Source organism: Mustela nivalis (assembly GCF_964662115.1).
Source record: "Mustela nivalis genome assembly, chromosome: 5".
Taxonomy (NCBI): Eukaryota; Metazoa; Chordata; class Mammalia; order Carnivora; family Mustelidae; genus Mustela; species Mustela nivalis.
The window spans coordinates 44922661-44940899 of record NC_139024.1 but is presented as its reverse complement, the minus strand read 5'-3'; the positions used below and the strand labels follow the sequence as shown (position 1 = coordinate 44940899).

Here is an 18239-nt window from a genome sequence, read left to right as displayed (position 1 = left end):
CCTACCTTTTAGTTAGGTGTCTTTTGTGTATATGTGTGGTGAGAACACACATTTCCCCTCTTAACCAAATGTCAAGTATATAATATTAACTATAACCATATTGTTGTCCATTAGCTCTAAGAACTTAATTATTATCTTGTATAACTGAAACTTTGTACTCCTTAACTAACATCTCCCCAAATCCCCCTCCCCTAGTCCCTGGTAACCATCATTCTACTCTCTCGCTTCTACAAGGTTAACATTTTTAGATAACACATATGAGTGAGCTCATGCATGGGTGAACAAGATTAATACTATCTTGGTCACAACTCCTGCCATAAGTGTTCGATGACCTAAAACCTTCCTGAGCATGGCAGCCAACCAACATTCTTTCCTTTTCAACCACATCCTTAAATACACTCTTGGGGCATAGCATCCTTGATCTGCCCTAGAGATAGGACTATGACCCACATGTATTCTTAAACATTCTTCCCTTATGTGGTCCCTCAGCAGTACTCCCAGCCTCTAAGGCTATACAGAAGTCCGAAGAGAGGTGGCGTTACAGAGATCTGTACATCTTATGGTGCACAAAACGTGTTTCTGCCTGTAAGTTCCCTTAATAATCCATTCATTGTCAAGCTGGACTTGTTAGCCTTTTCCTTCAGCCTTAGGACTCCTTTGGCCTTTGAAGTTTGATTTGCATATACCTTCCTTTCACAGAACAAAGCTGTATCTGTCTTTCTGCATCTGGCTTACTTCACTTAGCATGATGTCCTCCACAGTGTAATGTTATATGTACTACATTTTCTTTATCATTCATCTGTCAATGGCATTTAGGTTGTATACATATCTTGGCTATTGTAAATAATACTTCAGTGAACACAGGAGTACAGATATCTCTTTGAAATATATATACAGAAGTGGGATTACTAAATCACAAGGTAGTTCCATTTTAAATTGTTTTTAGAAACCTTCCTATGGTTTTCCATAGTGGCTGCACCCATTTTACATTCCATCAACAGTGTACAAAAGTTTCCTTCTCTCCATGTCCTCACAAACATGTTTTTTTTTAACTTTTTGATAAAAAGCCAATCTGACAGGAAGGGGATATCTCATTTGATATGCATTTCCTGATTAGTGAAGTAAAGCATCTTTACATGTGTTTGTTGGCCATTAGTATGTCTTCTTTTGAAAAATGTCTATTTAGGTCTTATGCTCAGTATTAATTGGGTTACCTTATCTTTGCTATTGAGTTGCATAAGTTCTTTATATATTTTGGATATCAACTCCTTATCAGAAATACAGTTTACAAATATTTTCTCCAATCTATAGGTTGCCCTTTCACCCTTTTCATTGTTTCCTTTACTAGACAGCATTTTAGTTTGATGCAATTCCATTTGTCTATTTTTACTTTTGTTGCCTGTGTTTTGGGGTCATATTTAAAAAATTATTCCCTACTGCAATGCCAAGAGGTTTTTCCCCTATGTTTTCTTCTAGTTATTTTACAGCTTCAGGTTTTATATTTAAGTCTTTGGTCCATCCTGGGTTTGTATGTGGGTTGAGATAAGGGTCTAACGTCATTCTTCTTCATGTGTCTCATTTTTTAATATCATATACAGGCATAACTCAGAGATACTGCACATTTAATTCCAAATCACTGAAATAAAACAAATATTGCAATAAAGCCAGTCAGGTTTTTTTTTTTTTTTTTTTTTTTTTGGTTTCTCAGTGCATGTAAAAGCTATATTTACATTAAAGTGTTGTCTATTAGGTGTGCAATAGCATTACACCTACACCACACCTCAGTTTAAAAATACTTTATTGCTAAAAAATACCAACTATCACCTGAGTTTTCAGCAGGTTGTAATCTTTTTGCTGTTGGAGTCTTTCCTCAATGTTGATGGCTGCTGACGGATAAAAGTGGTGGTTGCTGAATGTGGGAGTGGCTGTAACACTTTCTTAGAGTAGGACAATGAAGCCTCTTACGTCAATTGGCTCTTCCTTTCACAAATGACTTCTCTGTAGTATTCAATGCTGCTTGATAGCATTTTACCCACAGAATTTCTTTCAAAATTGGGAGTTGCTCCTCTCAAACCTTGCTGCTTGCTTTATCAACTAAGCTTACAGAATATTCTAGATCCTCGGTTGTCATTTCAACAGACTTCATGGAATCTTCACCAGGAGATTCCGTTTCAAGAAACCATTTTCCTTGCTCATCCATAAGAGACTCATCCTTTCAAGTTTGACCATAAGGTTGCAGTAATTCAGTCCCATCTTCACACTCCATTTCTAATTTTAGTTCTCTCTCGCTATTTCTATCACATCTGCAGTTACTTCCCCCACTAAAATCTTGAACCCCTCCAAGTCATTCATGTGGGCTGGAATCAACTTCTTCCAAACTCCTGTTCATGTTGATATTTTAACATCTTCCTGTAAATTATGAATGTTCTTAACGACATCCAGAATGGTGAATCCTTTCCAGAAGGTTTCAATTTACTTAACCCAGATCCATCAGAGGAATCATTATCTAGCACAATGAAATAGATTTCTTAAATAATAAGACTTGAAACTCAAAATTACTCTGATCCATGGAGTGCAGAATGGATGTTGTATTATGAAACACAAGCATGAAAACAACATCACTCTCATCATACTTCTCTATGAGAACTCTTGTATGATCAAGTGTATCATGGCCTATCTCAATTTTCAACATGCCTTCCTCACTAAGCTTCATCATTTCTAACTTCTGATTTAAACCGAGAGACATGTGACTCTTCCTTTTACTCAAACACTTAGAATCACTATTGGGTTCTTAACTGGCCTAATTTCAATATTGTTGTGTCTTGGGTAATAGGGAGGCCTGAGGAGAGGGAAAGAGATGGGGTAACAGCTGTTCAGTGGAGCAGGCAGAACACAACACTCAGAAGAGTAACATCAGAAATCACTAACCACAGATCACTATAACAAATAATGAAAAAGTCTGAAAAATCCCAAGAGTTAACCAAAATGTAACAAAGAGACATGCAGTGAGCAAATGCTGTTGGAAAAATGGCACACAGGCTGGCTTGATGCAGGGCTGCCACCAACTTTCAGTTTGTAAAAAACACAGTATCTGGGAAGCACAATAAAGCCATATGCAATAAAACAAGGTATGCCTATATTAAGGAGACCATCCTTTCTTCATTGTATATTCTTGGCCCCCTTGTTGAAGATCAGATGACCAATGGATGTGTATATTTATTTCTAGGCTCTCTATTCAATAGTCTCAATGGTTTCATATGTCTGTTTTTATGTCAATACCATACTGTTCTGAATACTACAACTTTGTAATATATTTTCAAATCAGGGAAGGTGATACCTCTAAGCATTGCCCTTTCTCATGCTTGCTTCGGCTATATGGAGTCTTTTGTGGTTCCCTATAAATTTTAAAATGGAATGCCACTAGGATTTTGATAGGGGTTGGGTTACCTTAGTAGACTTGTAGATCACTTTAGGTAATATGGACATTTTACCAGTATTAATTCTTCCAATTCACAAGCACAGGATGTCTTTCCATTTATCTGTGTCTTCTTCATCATTGTTACTAATTTCCACAGTAAACTCTTTCACTCCGTAAATTACACTTTCTACTGTCAATTAACAGTCTTTTTTTTTTTTTGTTAGCTTTATTGAGGTATAATTGACAAATAAAATTTTAATATATTTAATGTGGACATGACAATTTATGTATACACTGTGGATTCCTATAACTGAGTTAATTAATGCATGTATAACCTCACTTTCTTTTTCTGGAAACACTTAAGTTCTACTCTCTTTGCAAGTGTCAATTATATAATATTTACAACTGTACTCACCAGGTTATATAGATTCCCAGACTTTATCTTATAACTCAAAGTCTGGACTTATTAACCTCCCCGATTTTCCCCACCCTTCAGTCCTGGCAACCATCATTCTACTGTTTCTGAGTTCAACTTTTGTTTTTAGATTCCACCTATTAAGTGATACCATGCAATATTCAGCTTTCTCTATCTTGCTATTTCACTTAGCTGAATTCATGTATGTTGTTGCAAATAGCAAGATTTCCTTTAAGGCTGAATAATATTCCGTTAGTATATACATGTCATATTTCCATTCATCCACTGACAGACATTTAGGTTGTTTCCATATGTTAGCTATTACAAATAATGCTGTAATGGGAATAGAGACATCTCTCTGAAATAATGACTTCATTTTCCTTGGAGATATATATATATTCAGAAGTGGCACTGTTGGATTATGTAATATTTCTACTCTCAATTTCTCAAGGAGTCTTCATACTGTTTCCCATTGTGGCTATACCAGTTTGTATTTTCACCAACAGCAAACAAGAGTTCCCTTTACTCCACATTCTCACCAGCATCTTATCATTTTGATAACAGCCACCTTGGCAGGTGTGAGGTGATATCTCACTGTGATTTTTAATGGCATTTCCCTGATGATTACTGAAGTTAAGTGTTTTTATTATTTGCCCATTGGTCATTTTTGGCTATTATGTTATATGAGTTCCTTGTATGTTTTGGATATCAATCCTGTATTGGGTATGTAGTTTACAAATATGTTCTCTCAGTCCCCAGAATGCTTTTCATTTTGGTCACAGTGTCCCATGCTGTGCAGAAGCCTTTTAGTTTATACAATCCCACTTGTTTATTTTGGCTTTTGTTGTCTTTGCTTTTGATGTGAAATCTAAAAAACTCAAGACCAGTGTAAAAGAGCTAACTCCAGAGGTCGTCTTCTATGAGTTGTATGGTTTTAGGTCTTATGTACAAGTGTTTAATCCATTTTGCGTTCAATTTTGTGTGTGGGGTTTAGATAGGGCTCTAGTTCCATCTTTTGCATGTGGCTATCCAGTTTTCCAAACATGAGTTATTGAAGAAACTATTCCCTTCCTGTGTGTTCTCTGTGCAATTATCAATAACTAATTGGGCATATATGCATAGGTTTATTTCTGGACTCTCCACTGATCCATGAGTCTTTTTAAAAAGCCAATACCATGGTATTTTGATTATTGTAGCTTTGTAATACATTTGAAATCAGGAAGTGGGATGGCTCCAGCTTTGTTCTTTCTTTCCAAGATTGTTTTGGAAAAAAACCATCCTATTTAGGGTCTTTTGTGGTTCCCTGTGAACTTTAGGATTGTTTTCTCTACTTCTGTGAAAAATACCTTTTGAATCTGGTATGGATTGCAATAAATCTGTAGATCACTTTAGGTGGTACAGACATTTTAACATTAATTCTTCCAATCAATCAGCACAGACTATCTTCTCACTTATTTGTGTGTTCAATTTCTTTTACCAATGTTTTATAGTTTCAAGTGTATATCTCTTTTACTTCCTTAATATATTCCTAAATAATTTTATTCTTCTTCATGTTATTATAAATGGGATCACTTGCTTTCTTGTGGTTTTCTTTTCTTGAGGTGTCTTTGTCCGGTTTTGGTATCAGGGTTAATGCTGGCCTCATAGAATGAGTTTGAAGAATTCCCTCTTCTTTTTTTTGGAAGATTTTAAGAAGGACTGGTATGAATTCATCTTTGAACGTTTGATAGAATTTACCATAATGTTATCTAATCCTAGTCTTTTAAAAAGCAAATATGCTTACATATCATAGGAACTAAATTCAAGACAGGCATTAAGGTATACACTGCTGAGAAAAATTGGTGGATTTTAATTCATTAGAGATATTTAAAAACAAAGGAAGACAGTAACTTTTCCAGAATTATTTAGATATAACTTGGCCTTCTAATACTTACCATTAGCCAGCATGCCAGTTTTCTCTTCTTCCTAAATTAAAATAATAATACGATCTGAAACCAAAATTATGTAAAATGCCCACAACAAAAATAAAGTACAATCCAAAAACCAGTGTTTTACACCATTTTGAAAAAGTCAAGAAATGTGCTTTCTAGGTTTCTTTCATCATTTTCATTCACGAATAATTCTGTAAGACTGAGAACATAGAGAACTTCTAGAAGTTTCTTCAGAAATGTAGCAATTACCAATCCATTTAGGCCTTTAAAAACTTTCTTTAAAGTATCTAGATGCCATTTGCTCATCCACCTGGCTCAGAAATTCTATTTTTTCAACTCCAGAATAACATGGATACTTTACATAAGAGTCTTGCTATTGTAACATCAATCATTTTTCTTTTATTTTTCAAAATTAATGATCAAATAGAACTTATACTCTGTTTCTCAGCCATTTTAAGAAATAAAATTTTCAAAGAGGCAGGCCACCAAACTGCAAGATAGTTGAAATGTGTCAAAATTAAAGTTCCCTAAAAAAATTTGTAAGTTCCTTTAGAGTAAGTTTTACAATTAGTGTCACTAATGTTCTTCACTTGGATAGGCGATGTGTACATTTATACTGACATATTTTTATGTAGGTTATATTTTCTTGATATATCAAACCACTGTGACCTATTTTTCATAAACATTTAAACTGCCATATTCCAAGTATAGGTCCCATTAAGTTTCTAAGACTAACCAGCAGATCACATTAATCTTCATGTATTTCTAAAGGTTTTCTTATTTTCCCCTCCAAACTGAGTGATGTAGAGACACCCAGTGACAAAACATCAGGTATATTTAAAAATAAGTATTTATTAATACCTGGGTAGTATTTCTTACTTCTATTTAGACACCTATGGTTTCATACATGTTTAAACATCTAGTCTTAATGTGCAGTTCCAAAAGAGACCTTACTTGTACACATCAAGACCAATAGAGCAAACAGTAATTATCCTACTAGTTAGTTACTATTAGGTAGCTTCAAGGGTAAGTTCTCTATGGCAGGCAATATGTAGTAACATGCTTAGCCAGTCTTTGTAAGAACTAAGAAAAAAGAATTGGAGTACAGCAACTGAATATGAATGGAATAATTTAATTCATAATCTTAGTCACATAAGTTTCAGACAGTAATGTCACTGTTAGCATATGAGGAGGGGTATTTATTGTACTTCACAAGAACAAGATCTACCAAGGAAAGTGTAGCTTAATGTATCTGTTTAAAAATTAGATTTGAGATTTCAATTAAACTTTTAATTTGTAAAACTCAAAGAAGTTACCTGCCAAGAAAATCCTTTAGAAAATCAATTGCCACATTTCACTAAGATTTACATTAAATTGGCATCCTGAATTAAGAAAATGTTTGAGTGTTAAGAGACCTAAATCTTTACAACAATGAGCAAGACAATGATGAACTCCATATTTTGGGCTCTTCATATAGTACAGTCAGCTAAGGTGATGACAGAAGTTTCAAAATTGTCAAATATATAATTGACGTATACCTGTTTGGGTATATGTAGTTTTTCAGATTTGGGATTTTCCTTGGTATTAGTCTCTTCTTGAGTCGCCAAAGGTGCATCAATATCCTCCTCACCTTCAAAATCATCACTGTAATTTTCTGAAGAAAATAATTTTTAAAAATACAAGGATCACACTATCAAAAACGTCATATTCCAGGAAAAGATTGTTGATTTCCAAAAGGAGTCTGTATAAGAATAATTTATTGAAATATTAACATAAAGCTAAATTTAGAGGACTTTTTTTTTTTAAATTTTGTGAAGATTTTCTATTTTGTGTGAAGATTTAATGAGAATTCAATTCATAAGTCTTAGGTTTACTTCACTGTCTTATACTTTCAAATAGTTATAAGAGTTATAATTTTTAATCTTTTGTATCATTAACTAACTTAACATTTTTAGAGCTGTCCCCCAATTTTTTTTTATCTTTAAAACAAAGCTGAATGCTTATTTTTGAAAGACAAAGTCTCAAATAACTTACTTATAAAAGGCAGTGCTTCTCTGAAATCTTGACATTCTTAAACAAAAGTTTGGATTTGCCTATTTTTTTAAAGTTGATTTTTTGGGTCTCTGTAGGTATCTCTAATGTAAGCCTGAAAGCTCTATCTCTAATCCTTCCCTCAGATAAATACTGGCTCTATATGATCTCTACTATTTTCCAATCCTGCTTACTTCTCAGATTAAATCCCAAATTATATCTCAATGACTTTACACCAGAAGGGAAAAGTGTATTCATGTTAACATGATGCCATAACACTATTTATAGGGAAGGTGGCGTAGGGGCCATCTGGCTAGGATCTCTAAGCCAATTTTTAACGTGTTGTTTATAGCCCTTAAATCAAAGGACTGATGGAGATCTGTGACTTTTTCAGAGTGGAAACCATCATTTCATAAATAAACATAATCTATATTGTATTTTAACAATTAGACAACTTTCATATCATATGATCTCTCTGATATGAGAAATATGAGAGGAAGGGCAGGGGATTTGGGGGTAAAGGAAGGAAAAAATGAAACAAGATGGGATCAGGAGGGAGACAGACTGTAAGAGACTCTTAATCTCAGAAAACAAACTGAGGGTTGCTGAGGGGCAGGAGGATAGGGAGAGGGTGGTTGGGTTATGGACATTGGGGAGGGTATATGCTACAGTGAGTGCTGTGAAATGTGTAAGCCTGATGATTCACAGACCTGTACACCTGGGACAAATAATACACAATATGTTAATAAAAATAATTAAATAATAATAATTAAAATATTAGACCATATTCAGAAACAGGATGGCCTGATAAAACAAAGACTGTACAAGGTCCTACGGAGTCTGCCCTGGAATGGCTGTCTTTTCTTAGAATGGAGGAGATTACCTGAGTGCAATTAATAATAAAAAGTCTAGGAATGAATTTGAGAGGGCTTAGAAGTTAAACAGATATTCCTAGTGACATCTACCTACAGAAACATCTCCATTTGAGTTTATGAGAAAGACAAGGTGGGCATTGTACCTTAGGTAAATAAAATCTTGGTTGGTTAACTACATCAATATCTATATTTTGAGGTTGAGAAGCTCACCTTTGTTTCTCTTCCATATGAGAAAGAACAGTTTGGGATTTTCTAAGTATTAGCAGATATAATTAGGTTCACAAAACAGTTATCAAGAAATTATGTTGTATTAGACATACTTCTAGGTGCTAGAATCAGGGTTGCCTGAGTAATAGGGTAGCAGGCCCCTCCCCCAGAAGACAGGCTGGAAGACCAAGAGGCTGACAACCCAGAGGTCCCATAAAACAGGTGCATCTTGCTTGGGTTGTGGTCAATAATTTGGACTCTGTACATTCCCTCAGCCACCCCTCAACAGAATGACTAAGAGGAGGAACCCCCAACAAAGGAAGGAAAGAATCAGAGACTGTGGCCTCTGTGACAGAACTAATGGATATGAATATAACCAAGATGTCAGAAATAGACTTCAGAGTATCAACTATGAAGGAGATATGTAGGCTTGAGAAAAATATTAATGACAATACAGAATCTCTAAGGGCAAAAATGAGATCTAATTGGGCTGTACTTAAAAATGCTATGAATGAAATACAGTCTAGACTGGATACTCTTGACTGCCAGGGTAAATGAGGCAGAAGAACAAATTAGTGAGCCAGAGGATAAGATGACAGAAAAGAAGGAAACTTAGCAGCATGGGAAAAACAAATTAAAACCCAAGGGATCAAACTGAGAGAGATTAGTGACTCAATGAAATGTTCCAATATCAGAATTATTGGGATCCCTGAGGGTAGAGAGAAAGAGGTCTAGAAGATATATTTGAGCACACTGTAGCTGAGAACTTCCCTAATCTAGGGAAGGAAATAAGAATTTGTGTCCAAGAGGCAAAGAGGACCCCTCCCAAAATCAGACTGGAGAACACACTGATGCCATGAGATATAATAGTACAATTTGCAAATCTTAGATCCAAGGAAACAATCTGGAAAGCACAGCGAGGAGCAAGAGACTTCTTACATACAGAGGGAGGAATATCAGAATAACATCAGACCTGTCTACAGAGACCTGGCAAGCCAGAAGGGGCTGCCAAGACATATTCAGGGTACTAAATGAGAATAACATGCAGCCAAAGATACTTCATCCAGCAAAGCTGTCATTCAGAATGGATGGAGAGACAAGCTGCTGCCAAGACTGGCAGAAACTGAAGGAATATGTGACCATCAAGCTGGTCCTGAAAGAAATATTAAGGGGGGGGGGTTCTATAAAAGGAGAAAGACCCCAAGAGTGATATAGAACAGAAATGTACAGAGATGATCTATAGAAACAAAGACTTTACAGGCAACATGATGAAAATAAAATCTATCTTTTAATAATCACTCTCAATGTGAATGGCTTAAACACTCCCATGAAACAGCATAGGGTTGCAGACTGGATAAAAAAGACAGGACCCATCCATATGTTATCTACAAGAGACTCCTTTGGAACCTAAAGATACATCCAGATTGAAAGTGAAGGGATGCAGAACCATTTTTCATGCCAACGGACCTTAAAAGAAGTTGGGTTAGCAATTCTCATATCAGACAAATTAGATTTTAAGCTAAAGACCATACTTAGAGAAACAGAAGGACACTTTATCATTCTTAAAGAGTCTATCCAACAATAGGACCTAACAATTGTAAATATCTATGCCCCCAAAATGGGAGCAGCCAACTACATAAGCCAACTCTTAACCACAACAGAGACAAATTGATAATAATACATTAATAGTAGGAGACGCCAACACTCCACTCTCAGCAACAGACAGGTCATCTAAGCAGAAAATCAACAAAGAAACAAGAGCTCTGAATAACAGACTGGACCAGATAGACCTCATAGATATACACAGAACATAACAACCTAAAACAAGAGAATACTCATACTTCTCAAACGCACATAGAACTTTCTCCAGAACAGATGACATAATGGGTTACAAATTCAGGTTGAGATTATTCCCTGCATATTGTCAGACCACAATGCTTTGAAACTGAAACTCAATCGCAAGAAAAAATTTGGAAGAAATTCAAACACTTGGAAACTAAAAGCCATCCTGCTTAAGAATGTTTGGGTCAACCAGGAAATCAAAGAGCTTAAACAATTCATGGAAACCAATTAGAACAAAAACACATCGGTCCAAAACCTATAGGATACTGCAAAGGTGGTCCTATGGGGGAAAGAAATAGCCATCGATGCCTCACTCAAAGAAAAACCCAGAAAAATCCTGAATACACAAACTATCTTTATACCTTAAAGAATGGGAGAAAGAACAACATAAAAGCCTAAGCCAGGCAAGAGAAGAGAAATAATTAAGATTAGAGCAGAGATCAATGAATTAGAAACCAGAAATACAGTAGAGAAAATCAATGGAACTATAAGATTGATGAACCACTGGCCAGACTTACCCAAAAGAAAAGAGTAAGCACCTAAATTAATTAATAAAATTATGAATGAGAGGGGAGGGATCTATTTCTAACACCAAGGAAATAGAAACAATTACTAGAAATTATTATCAACAACTAAATGCCAATAAATTAAGCAACCTGGAAGAAATGGATGCCTTCCTGGAAACCTATAAAACACCAAGACTGAAAAAGGAAGAAACTGACCTGAACAGACCAATAACCAGTAAGGAAATTGAAGCAGTGATCAAAAACCTCCCCAAAAAACAAGAGTCCAGGACTTGATGGATTCCCTGGGGAATTCTACCAACCACTCAAAGAAGATTTAATACCCATTTTCCTAAAGCTGTTTCATAAAATAGAAACGGAAGGAAAATTTCCAAACTCATTCTATGAGGCCAGCATTACCTTGATTCCCCAAACCAGGCAAAGACTCCATCAAAAAGGAGAATTATAGACCTGTAATATGTAATTATAAACCTGTAGTATGTAATATTAGAGACCTGGTGAATATGAATGCCAAAATTCTCAACAAGATCCTAGCTATTGGATCCAACAGTACATTAAAGGGATTATCCATCATGACTAGGTAGGATTTATCCCTGAGATGCAAAGGTGGTTCAACATTCGCAAATCAATCAACGTGCTAGAACACATTAATAAGAGAAGAGACAAGAACCATATGGTCCTTTCGATTGATGCAGAAAAAGCGTTTGACAAAATACAGCATCCTTTTGGATTAAAACTCTTCAGAGTATAGGGATAGAGGGAATGTTCCTCAATTTCATAAAAACCATCTATGAAAAGCCCATAGCAAATATTCTCAATGGGGAAAAGCTGAGAGTCTTTCCTTCAAGATCAGGAATATGACAAGCATGCCCACTCTCACCCCTGTTGTTCAACATAGTACTAGAAGTCCTAGCAAAAGCAATCAGACAACAAAGAGAAATAAAAGGTATTCAAATACGCAAAGAAGTAGTTAAACTCTCTCTTTTCACAGATGACCCCCCCCCATTACTAGAACTCATACAGCCATTCAGTAATGTGGCAGGATACAAAATCAATGTACAGAAATCAGTTGCTTTCCTATATATTAACAATGTAACTGTAGAAAGATAAATTAGGGAATCAATTCCATTTATAATAGCACCAAAAACCATAAGATACCCTGGAATAAACCAAACCAAAGAGGTAAAGGATCTATAGTCTAGAAACTACAGAACACTTATGAAAGAAATTGAAGAAGGCACAAAAAGATTGAAAAATATTCCATGCTCATGGACTGGAATAAATTTTGTTAAAATGTCTATGCTGTCCAGAGCAATCTATACTTTCAACACCATCTTGATCAAAATACTAATGGCATTTTTCAAAGTGCTGGAACAAACAATCCTGAAATTTGTATGGGACCAGAAAAGACCCCGAATTGCCAAGGAAATGCTGAAAGAGAAAAACAAAGCTGGAGGCATCATGTTGCCTGATTTCCAACTATATTACAAAGCTGTGATCACCAAGACAGCACGGTATGGCACAAAAACAAACACAAAGACCAGTGGAACAGAGTAGAAATTCCCCCGCAACTCTATGGTCAAATAATCTTCGACAAAGCAGGAAAAAATATCCAATGGAAAAAAGTCTCTTCATCAAATGGTGCTGGGAAAATTGGACAGCTATATACAGAGGAATGAAACTCAACCATTCTTTTACACCATACACAAAGATAAAACTCTAAATGGATGAAAGACCTCAAGGTGAGACAGGAATCCATCAAAATCCTAGAGGAGAACATAGGCAATAACCTCTCTGACATCGGCCACAGCAACTTCTTCCAAAACACGTCCCCAAAGGCAAGGGAAACAAAAGGGAAAATAAACTTTTGGGATTTCATCAAGATAAAAGCTTCTGCACAGCAAAGGAAACAGTCAACAAAACAAAGAGGCAACCCATGAAATGGGAGAAGATATTTGCAAATGACACTACAGTTAAAGGGCTGATATCCAAGATCTATAAAGAATTTCTCAAACTCAACAGCCAAAGAACAGATAATCAAGTAAAAAAAAAAAAAATGGGCAGAAAACATGAACAGACACTTCTCCAAAGACATATGAAAGGATAACAGAAACATGAAAAAATGCTCAACATCATTAGCCATCAGGGAAATTCAAATCAAAACCACACTAAGATACCACCTTATACCACGTAGAAACTGCCAAGGCAAGAAACAACAAATGTTGGAGAGGTTGTGGAGAAAGGGGAACCCTCTAATACTGTTGGTGGGAATGCAAATTGGTACAGCCACTTTGGAAAAGTGTGGAGGTTCCTCAGAAAGTTAAAAATAGAGCTACCCTAGGGATGCCTGGGTGGCTCAGTTGGTTAAGCGGCTGCCTTCAGCTCAGGTCATGATCCCAGGGTCCTGGGATCGAGTCCCCCATCGGGCTCCTTGCTCAGCAGGGAGCCTGCTTCTCCCTCTGCTTCTGCCTGCCTCTCTGTCTGCCTGTGCTCTCTTGTGCTCTCTCCGTCTCTGGCAAATAAATAAATAAAATCTTAAAAAAAAAATAGAGCTACCCTATGACCCAGCAATTGCACTACTGGGTATTTACCCCAAAGATACAGGTGTAGTGAAAAGAAGGGCCATCTGTACCCCAATGTTCACAGCAGCAATGCCCACAATAGCCAAACTGTGGAAGGAGCTGAGATACCCTTCAACAGATGAATGGATAAAGACGATGTGGCACATATATTCCATGGACTATTACTCAGCCATCAGAAAGGATGAATACCCAACATTTGCATCAACATGGATAGAACTAAAGGAGATTATGCTAAATGAAATAAGTCAAGCAGAGAAAGCCAATTATCATATGGTATCACTTATATATGGAACATAAGGAATGTCACGGAGAACATTAGGAAAAGGAAAAGGAAGGGGGAAATGAAGGGGGGGAATCAGAAAGGGAGATTAACCATGAGGGATTGTGGACTCTGGGAAACAAACGGAGGGTTTTAGAGGGGAGGGGAGTGGGGGGGATGGGTTAGTCCTATAATGTGTATTAAGGAGGGCACATATTGCATGGAGCACTGGGTGTTATATGACAAAAATGAATCATGGAACTAAATCAAAAACTAATGATGTACTATATGGTGACTAACATAACATAATAAAAAAAAAGTTTAGAACACGGACTTGTATATAATGTGTCCTATTTACAAGTGTTAGCAATTACATTTAGTAGTAATAATTGCTTTGGTTAGTATTATTAGTATTCACTTAGTATTACTGTAACTATAAGTTATAATGAGTTAAAAGTCCTAAATTAGTAAGGCAAAATATTATTTCTGAATGGGAAAATCCTAATGTGCATTTTTCAATATTACATTTTGTTAACTGCATTTTGTGACTGAATAGTCAAGAGGCAAAAACTGTAACATACAAATGACCAATCCCTTCTCCAGGAATTTATCATAAATAAACAGGATTTGAAGTAATTAGGAAAAGTCATTGGTAGATACAAACAGAAAGAACACAGATGACAAATGAATGGAAATAAAATAGCATATCAGAGATTTCAGAAACATCAAGGCCAATTAAGTTTATATAAAAATCAAAGAATAAAACCACATTGAGAAGGAGGTTCTCATGTAACAAATCTCAGAGGTAATAATATGCAGGCTCTTCCACATTGTTTTGGAAGACAATGAGAGTATTAATTTGTAGTGTTCCAACAATTTTTGGAGGAAGATGTTATTCATTCAAGGTACTATTTCTATTATTATATTACCTAACTTCATAACTTGAAAATGTTATTTGCATAAATAGAAGTTTTAAAAATTCAGGTAAAGTAAATAAAGGCAATATAAAAGATCTGAATGATAGATTTTGGAGATAGTTTTCATTCTTTGTTGGAAAATTTAGCTGCAATTTTAATTTAAGTATGATGCAACCTATAGGACTTTATCCTCTACGATGCTGGGTTTCAAGAACTTTGTAAATAATGAATAAACTGGACAAAATTTATGAAACAACCATTTACAGACATTGGACAACTGGCTGCACAAAACAGTGATTCCTAAGAAAAGATAAACAAGCGGTGGGTGAATTACCGAAAGGTATACAAATCCAGGAATGTTAAGCAGGGAAGGGGAGATCAGGATAGTCTCACCACGTTAAAGTGATAGAGATAAGAGAGTTCAGAAACGCTGAGGCAATTAGAAGGTACAGGTCAGTAACAGAGGAAACACTTAGGTAGAAACAGAATTCTAAAGATCTGCACGGGGTCTCCCTGAGTCTTTGCTGAATACTAAGCCATATTTGTATAGTATGAGCAAATGGAAAGCTACAGGCTAGAAAATTCACAGGCTTCACACAAGGAAGTGAGACTCTGAAGTTCTAACCAGTTTGAGTGGAAAAAATCTTCATTGTTTTGTAGGCTCATTCAGTAGAAACCTCAGAAAGGCTATGCCTTAGTACTAGTGTCAAAACTGAAATTAATTTCAAAAATGAAAGGGTACTTGAGACTTCCCCTAACAAAGCATAAGAAAAGTCTTGGAAGATCAAGCTAGCAAGGGCAATTATCGTCCAGAATAATGCTTAACACTCTTTATAAGAAAAAAATAAAATCTAGACACTCAACAATACAAAAATCTACAATATCCAATACCCAATAAAAAATCATTAGACTTACAAGAAAGCAGCATTCCACAAAAGGAGACCCACCCAGAAATGCACAAACATTGGGATCAGCAGAATAAACTAATTTTAAGAACTCTGGGGGACAGGGCGCCTGGATGGCTCAGTGGGTTAAGCCTCTGCCTTCAGCTCAGGTCATGATCCTAGGATCCTGGGATCGAGCCCCACATCGGGCTCTCTGCACAGGGGGGAGCCTGCTTCTTCCTCTCTCTCTGCCTGTCTCTCTGCCTACTTGTGATCTCTCTCTCTCTCTGTGTGTCAAATGAATAAATAAAATCTTAAAAAAAAAAAAAGAACTCTGGGGGACAAAAAAGAACATGAGAAAAGATATCAAAGAAATTAAAAAAAAAAAGAAAGAAAGAAAAGGAACTTCTAGATTGAAAGAAAAAAAAAAGACTCAATGAGTTAACAGAAGATCAATGGAAAGAAGAAGAAGATAAGTAAACTTAAGACACAGCAGTAAAAACTGAAGTGCACAGAGAAGAAAAAAGCTTTAAAAAAATCAGAGTCTTAGAAACCTACAAGACAAAAAGCCATCTAACACAATTGTAATTAGGGTCAGAGGGAAAGGGATGACAGAAATAATACTTGAAGAATTAGTGGACAAACATTTTTCTCAATTTGATGGAAACTATATCCACAGATCAATGATGCTGAACCACCTCCAACTAGGATAAATACAAGAAAAGACACATCAAGATGCACCATCATCAAACTGCCACAAAACCAGGCTAAAAAACCATAGACACTGATTTCTGTGTAAGGGGTCAGCATCCCTAACGCCCATGTCATGCAAGGGTCAACTATTAGGAAAGTTGCTAAGACAGTAGATCTTAAAAGTTTTTATCTCAAGGAAAAAATGGTGGTTTTTTGGCACTGGTGATAGATGTTAACTAGACTTGTTGCGGTGATTTCACATGTATCAAAGCACTATGTTGTACACCTGAAAATAATACAGTGTTATATATCATCTATACTTCAATTTAAATAATTTTTAAAATTCATTTTAAATAAGAAGTTTAAAAAAAACCTCAAATCGATGCAAAAGAATACAAAAAACTGGGGATTATAAATATGTGGATAAATATTTTCACATGAATATAAATTTTCTATCTTCCTTTAAAAATTTTTAAATAGACTATTAAAAGCAATATTAATTAAAAGATAATAGTAATAATAATACATCACTGGATTTTAAGATACATAGAAAAAATGTAAGACAAAATAGCAAAAAAGGTTGGGGAAGTTTACTGTTTTTAAGACTCATATAAAGTGGTATAATGTTATTTGAAAGTAGAATGTATTCAATAAGATAAAGATGCATGTTATGAATCATAGAGAAACTAAGGAAAAAATATAAAACAAAGAGGTTTAACCAAACGAAGGGATAAAATGGAAGGTTATGAATACTCAATACAATAGACTACAGAACAAAATCAATACAACAAACCAACTGTCAATGAATTAAAAACCATATCAATGAATATATTTTTATAAAGGGTAGAAACATTTCAATTAAAAGTCAGAGATTGTTAGATTAGACCAAAATGCAAAATCTAGCTATATGCTAACTATGAGAAAACTATTTTAAATGAAATAGAAAAACAAAGACACATTAAAAGTCAAAGGTAGAAAAAGAAATACCACTGAACTATGCTTTAGAGATATTGGTCCTGGCTCCACAGATTTCTCTAGTCCTTTTCCTGTCTTCCTAATTGGTCTACCATCCACTCCCAACAAATGAGGTAGCAGCACACTTTCAATCATTTCTTAGCAGCTCAGACTGTAACATAGGCAGTTCACTCTACCTGACCAAAGCTCTTTCAAAGATATGATTTTCTTTTTATTTTTCTCCTATCAATGTCTTTATTAATAGTTATATTATCTTTCCAAATATGTACATTTTTAAACCAATGAAATTACCTGCCAGTTCATGTTTCGATTCATTCTCATGTTTATCTTCACTTAGATCTACATTATCTTGGTTACTGAAAAAAAATTTAATTTAGTATTTAATGTTAATACATTTCCATGTAATCTTTCATGTAATTAAAAAAAAAATCTCTAGCATTATATTTTTCTCCTCTAACAAAAACTAAAAATTTGGAAGTTCTAAAAAAAAAAATGTTTTGAAAATAAAGGATCCTCAAATTGTAGCTATCAAATTCATACAAAGAGGGAAAAAATGCCATATTTCTTAACTTTGGTATACAAAAATATATACAATTTTATACATAAGTGTGTGCATTTACATGTCTCAGGGCCCAAATATCCTTTCTACACAAAAAATTAGAAACTGACTACATGAGACCAGTGAA

At 35.3% G+C, this 18239-nt stretch overlaps 1 protein-coding gene across 4 annotated transcripts in view; it reads right to left on the bottom strand.

Annotated features, from left to right (window-relative positions):
• Positions 1 to 18239, bottom strand: part of CEP162 (centrosomal protein 162) — a 100831-nt gene that overhangs the window by 63330 nt on the left and 19262 nt on the right. For all 4 annotated transcript variants that reach the window (XM_082730670.1, XM_082730673.1, XM_082730672.1 and 1 more), the window contains exons 6-8: positions 17845 to 17909; positions 7303 to 7418; positions 5768 to 5798 (exon numbers count right to left, since the gene is read on the bottom strand). In XM_082730670.1, coding sequence (XP_082586796.1) covers positions 5768 to 5798; positions 7303 to 7418; positions 17845 to 17909 — 212 coding nt within the window. The remainder of the gene's footprint in view (positions 1 to 5767; positions 5799 to 7302; positions 7419 to 17844; positions 17910 to 18239) is intronic.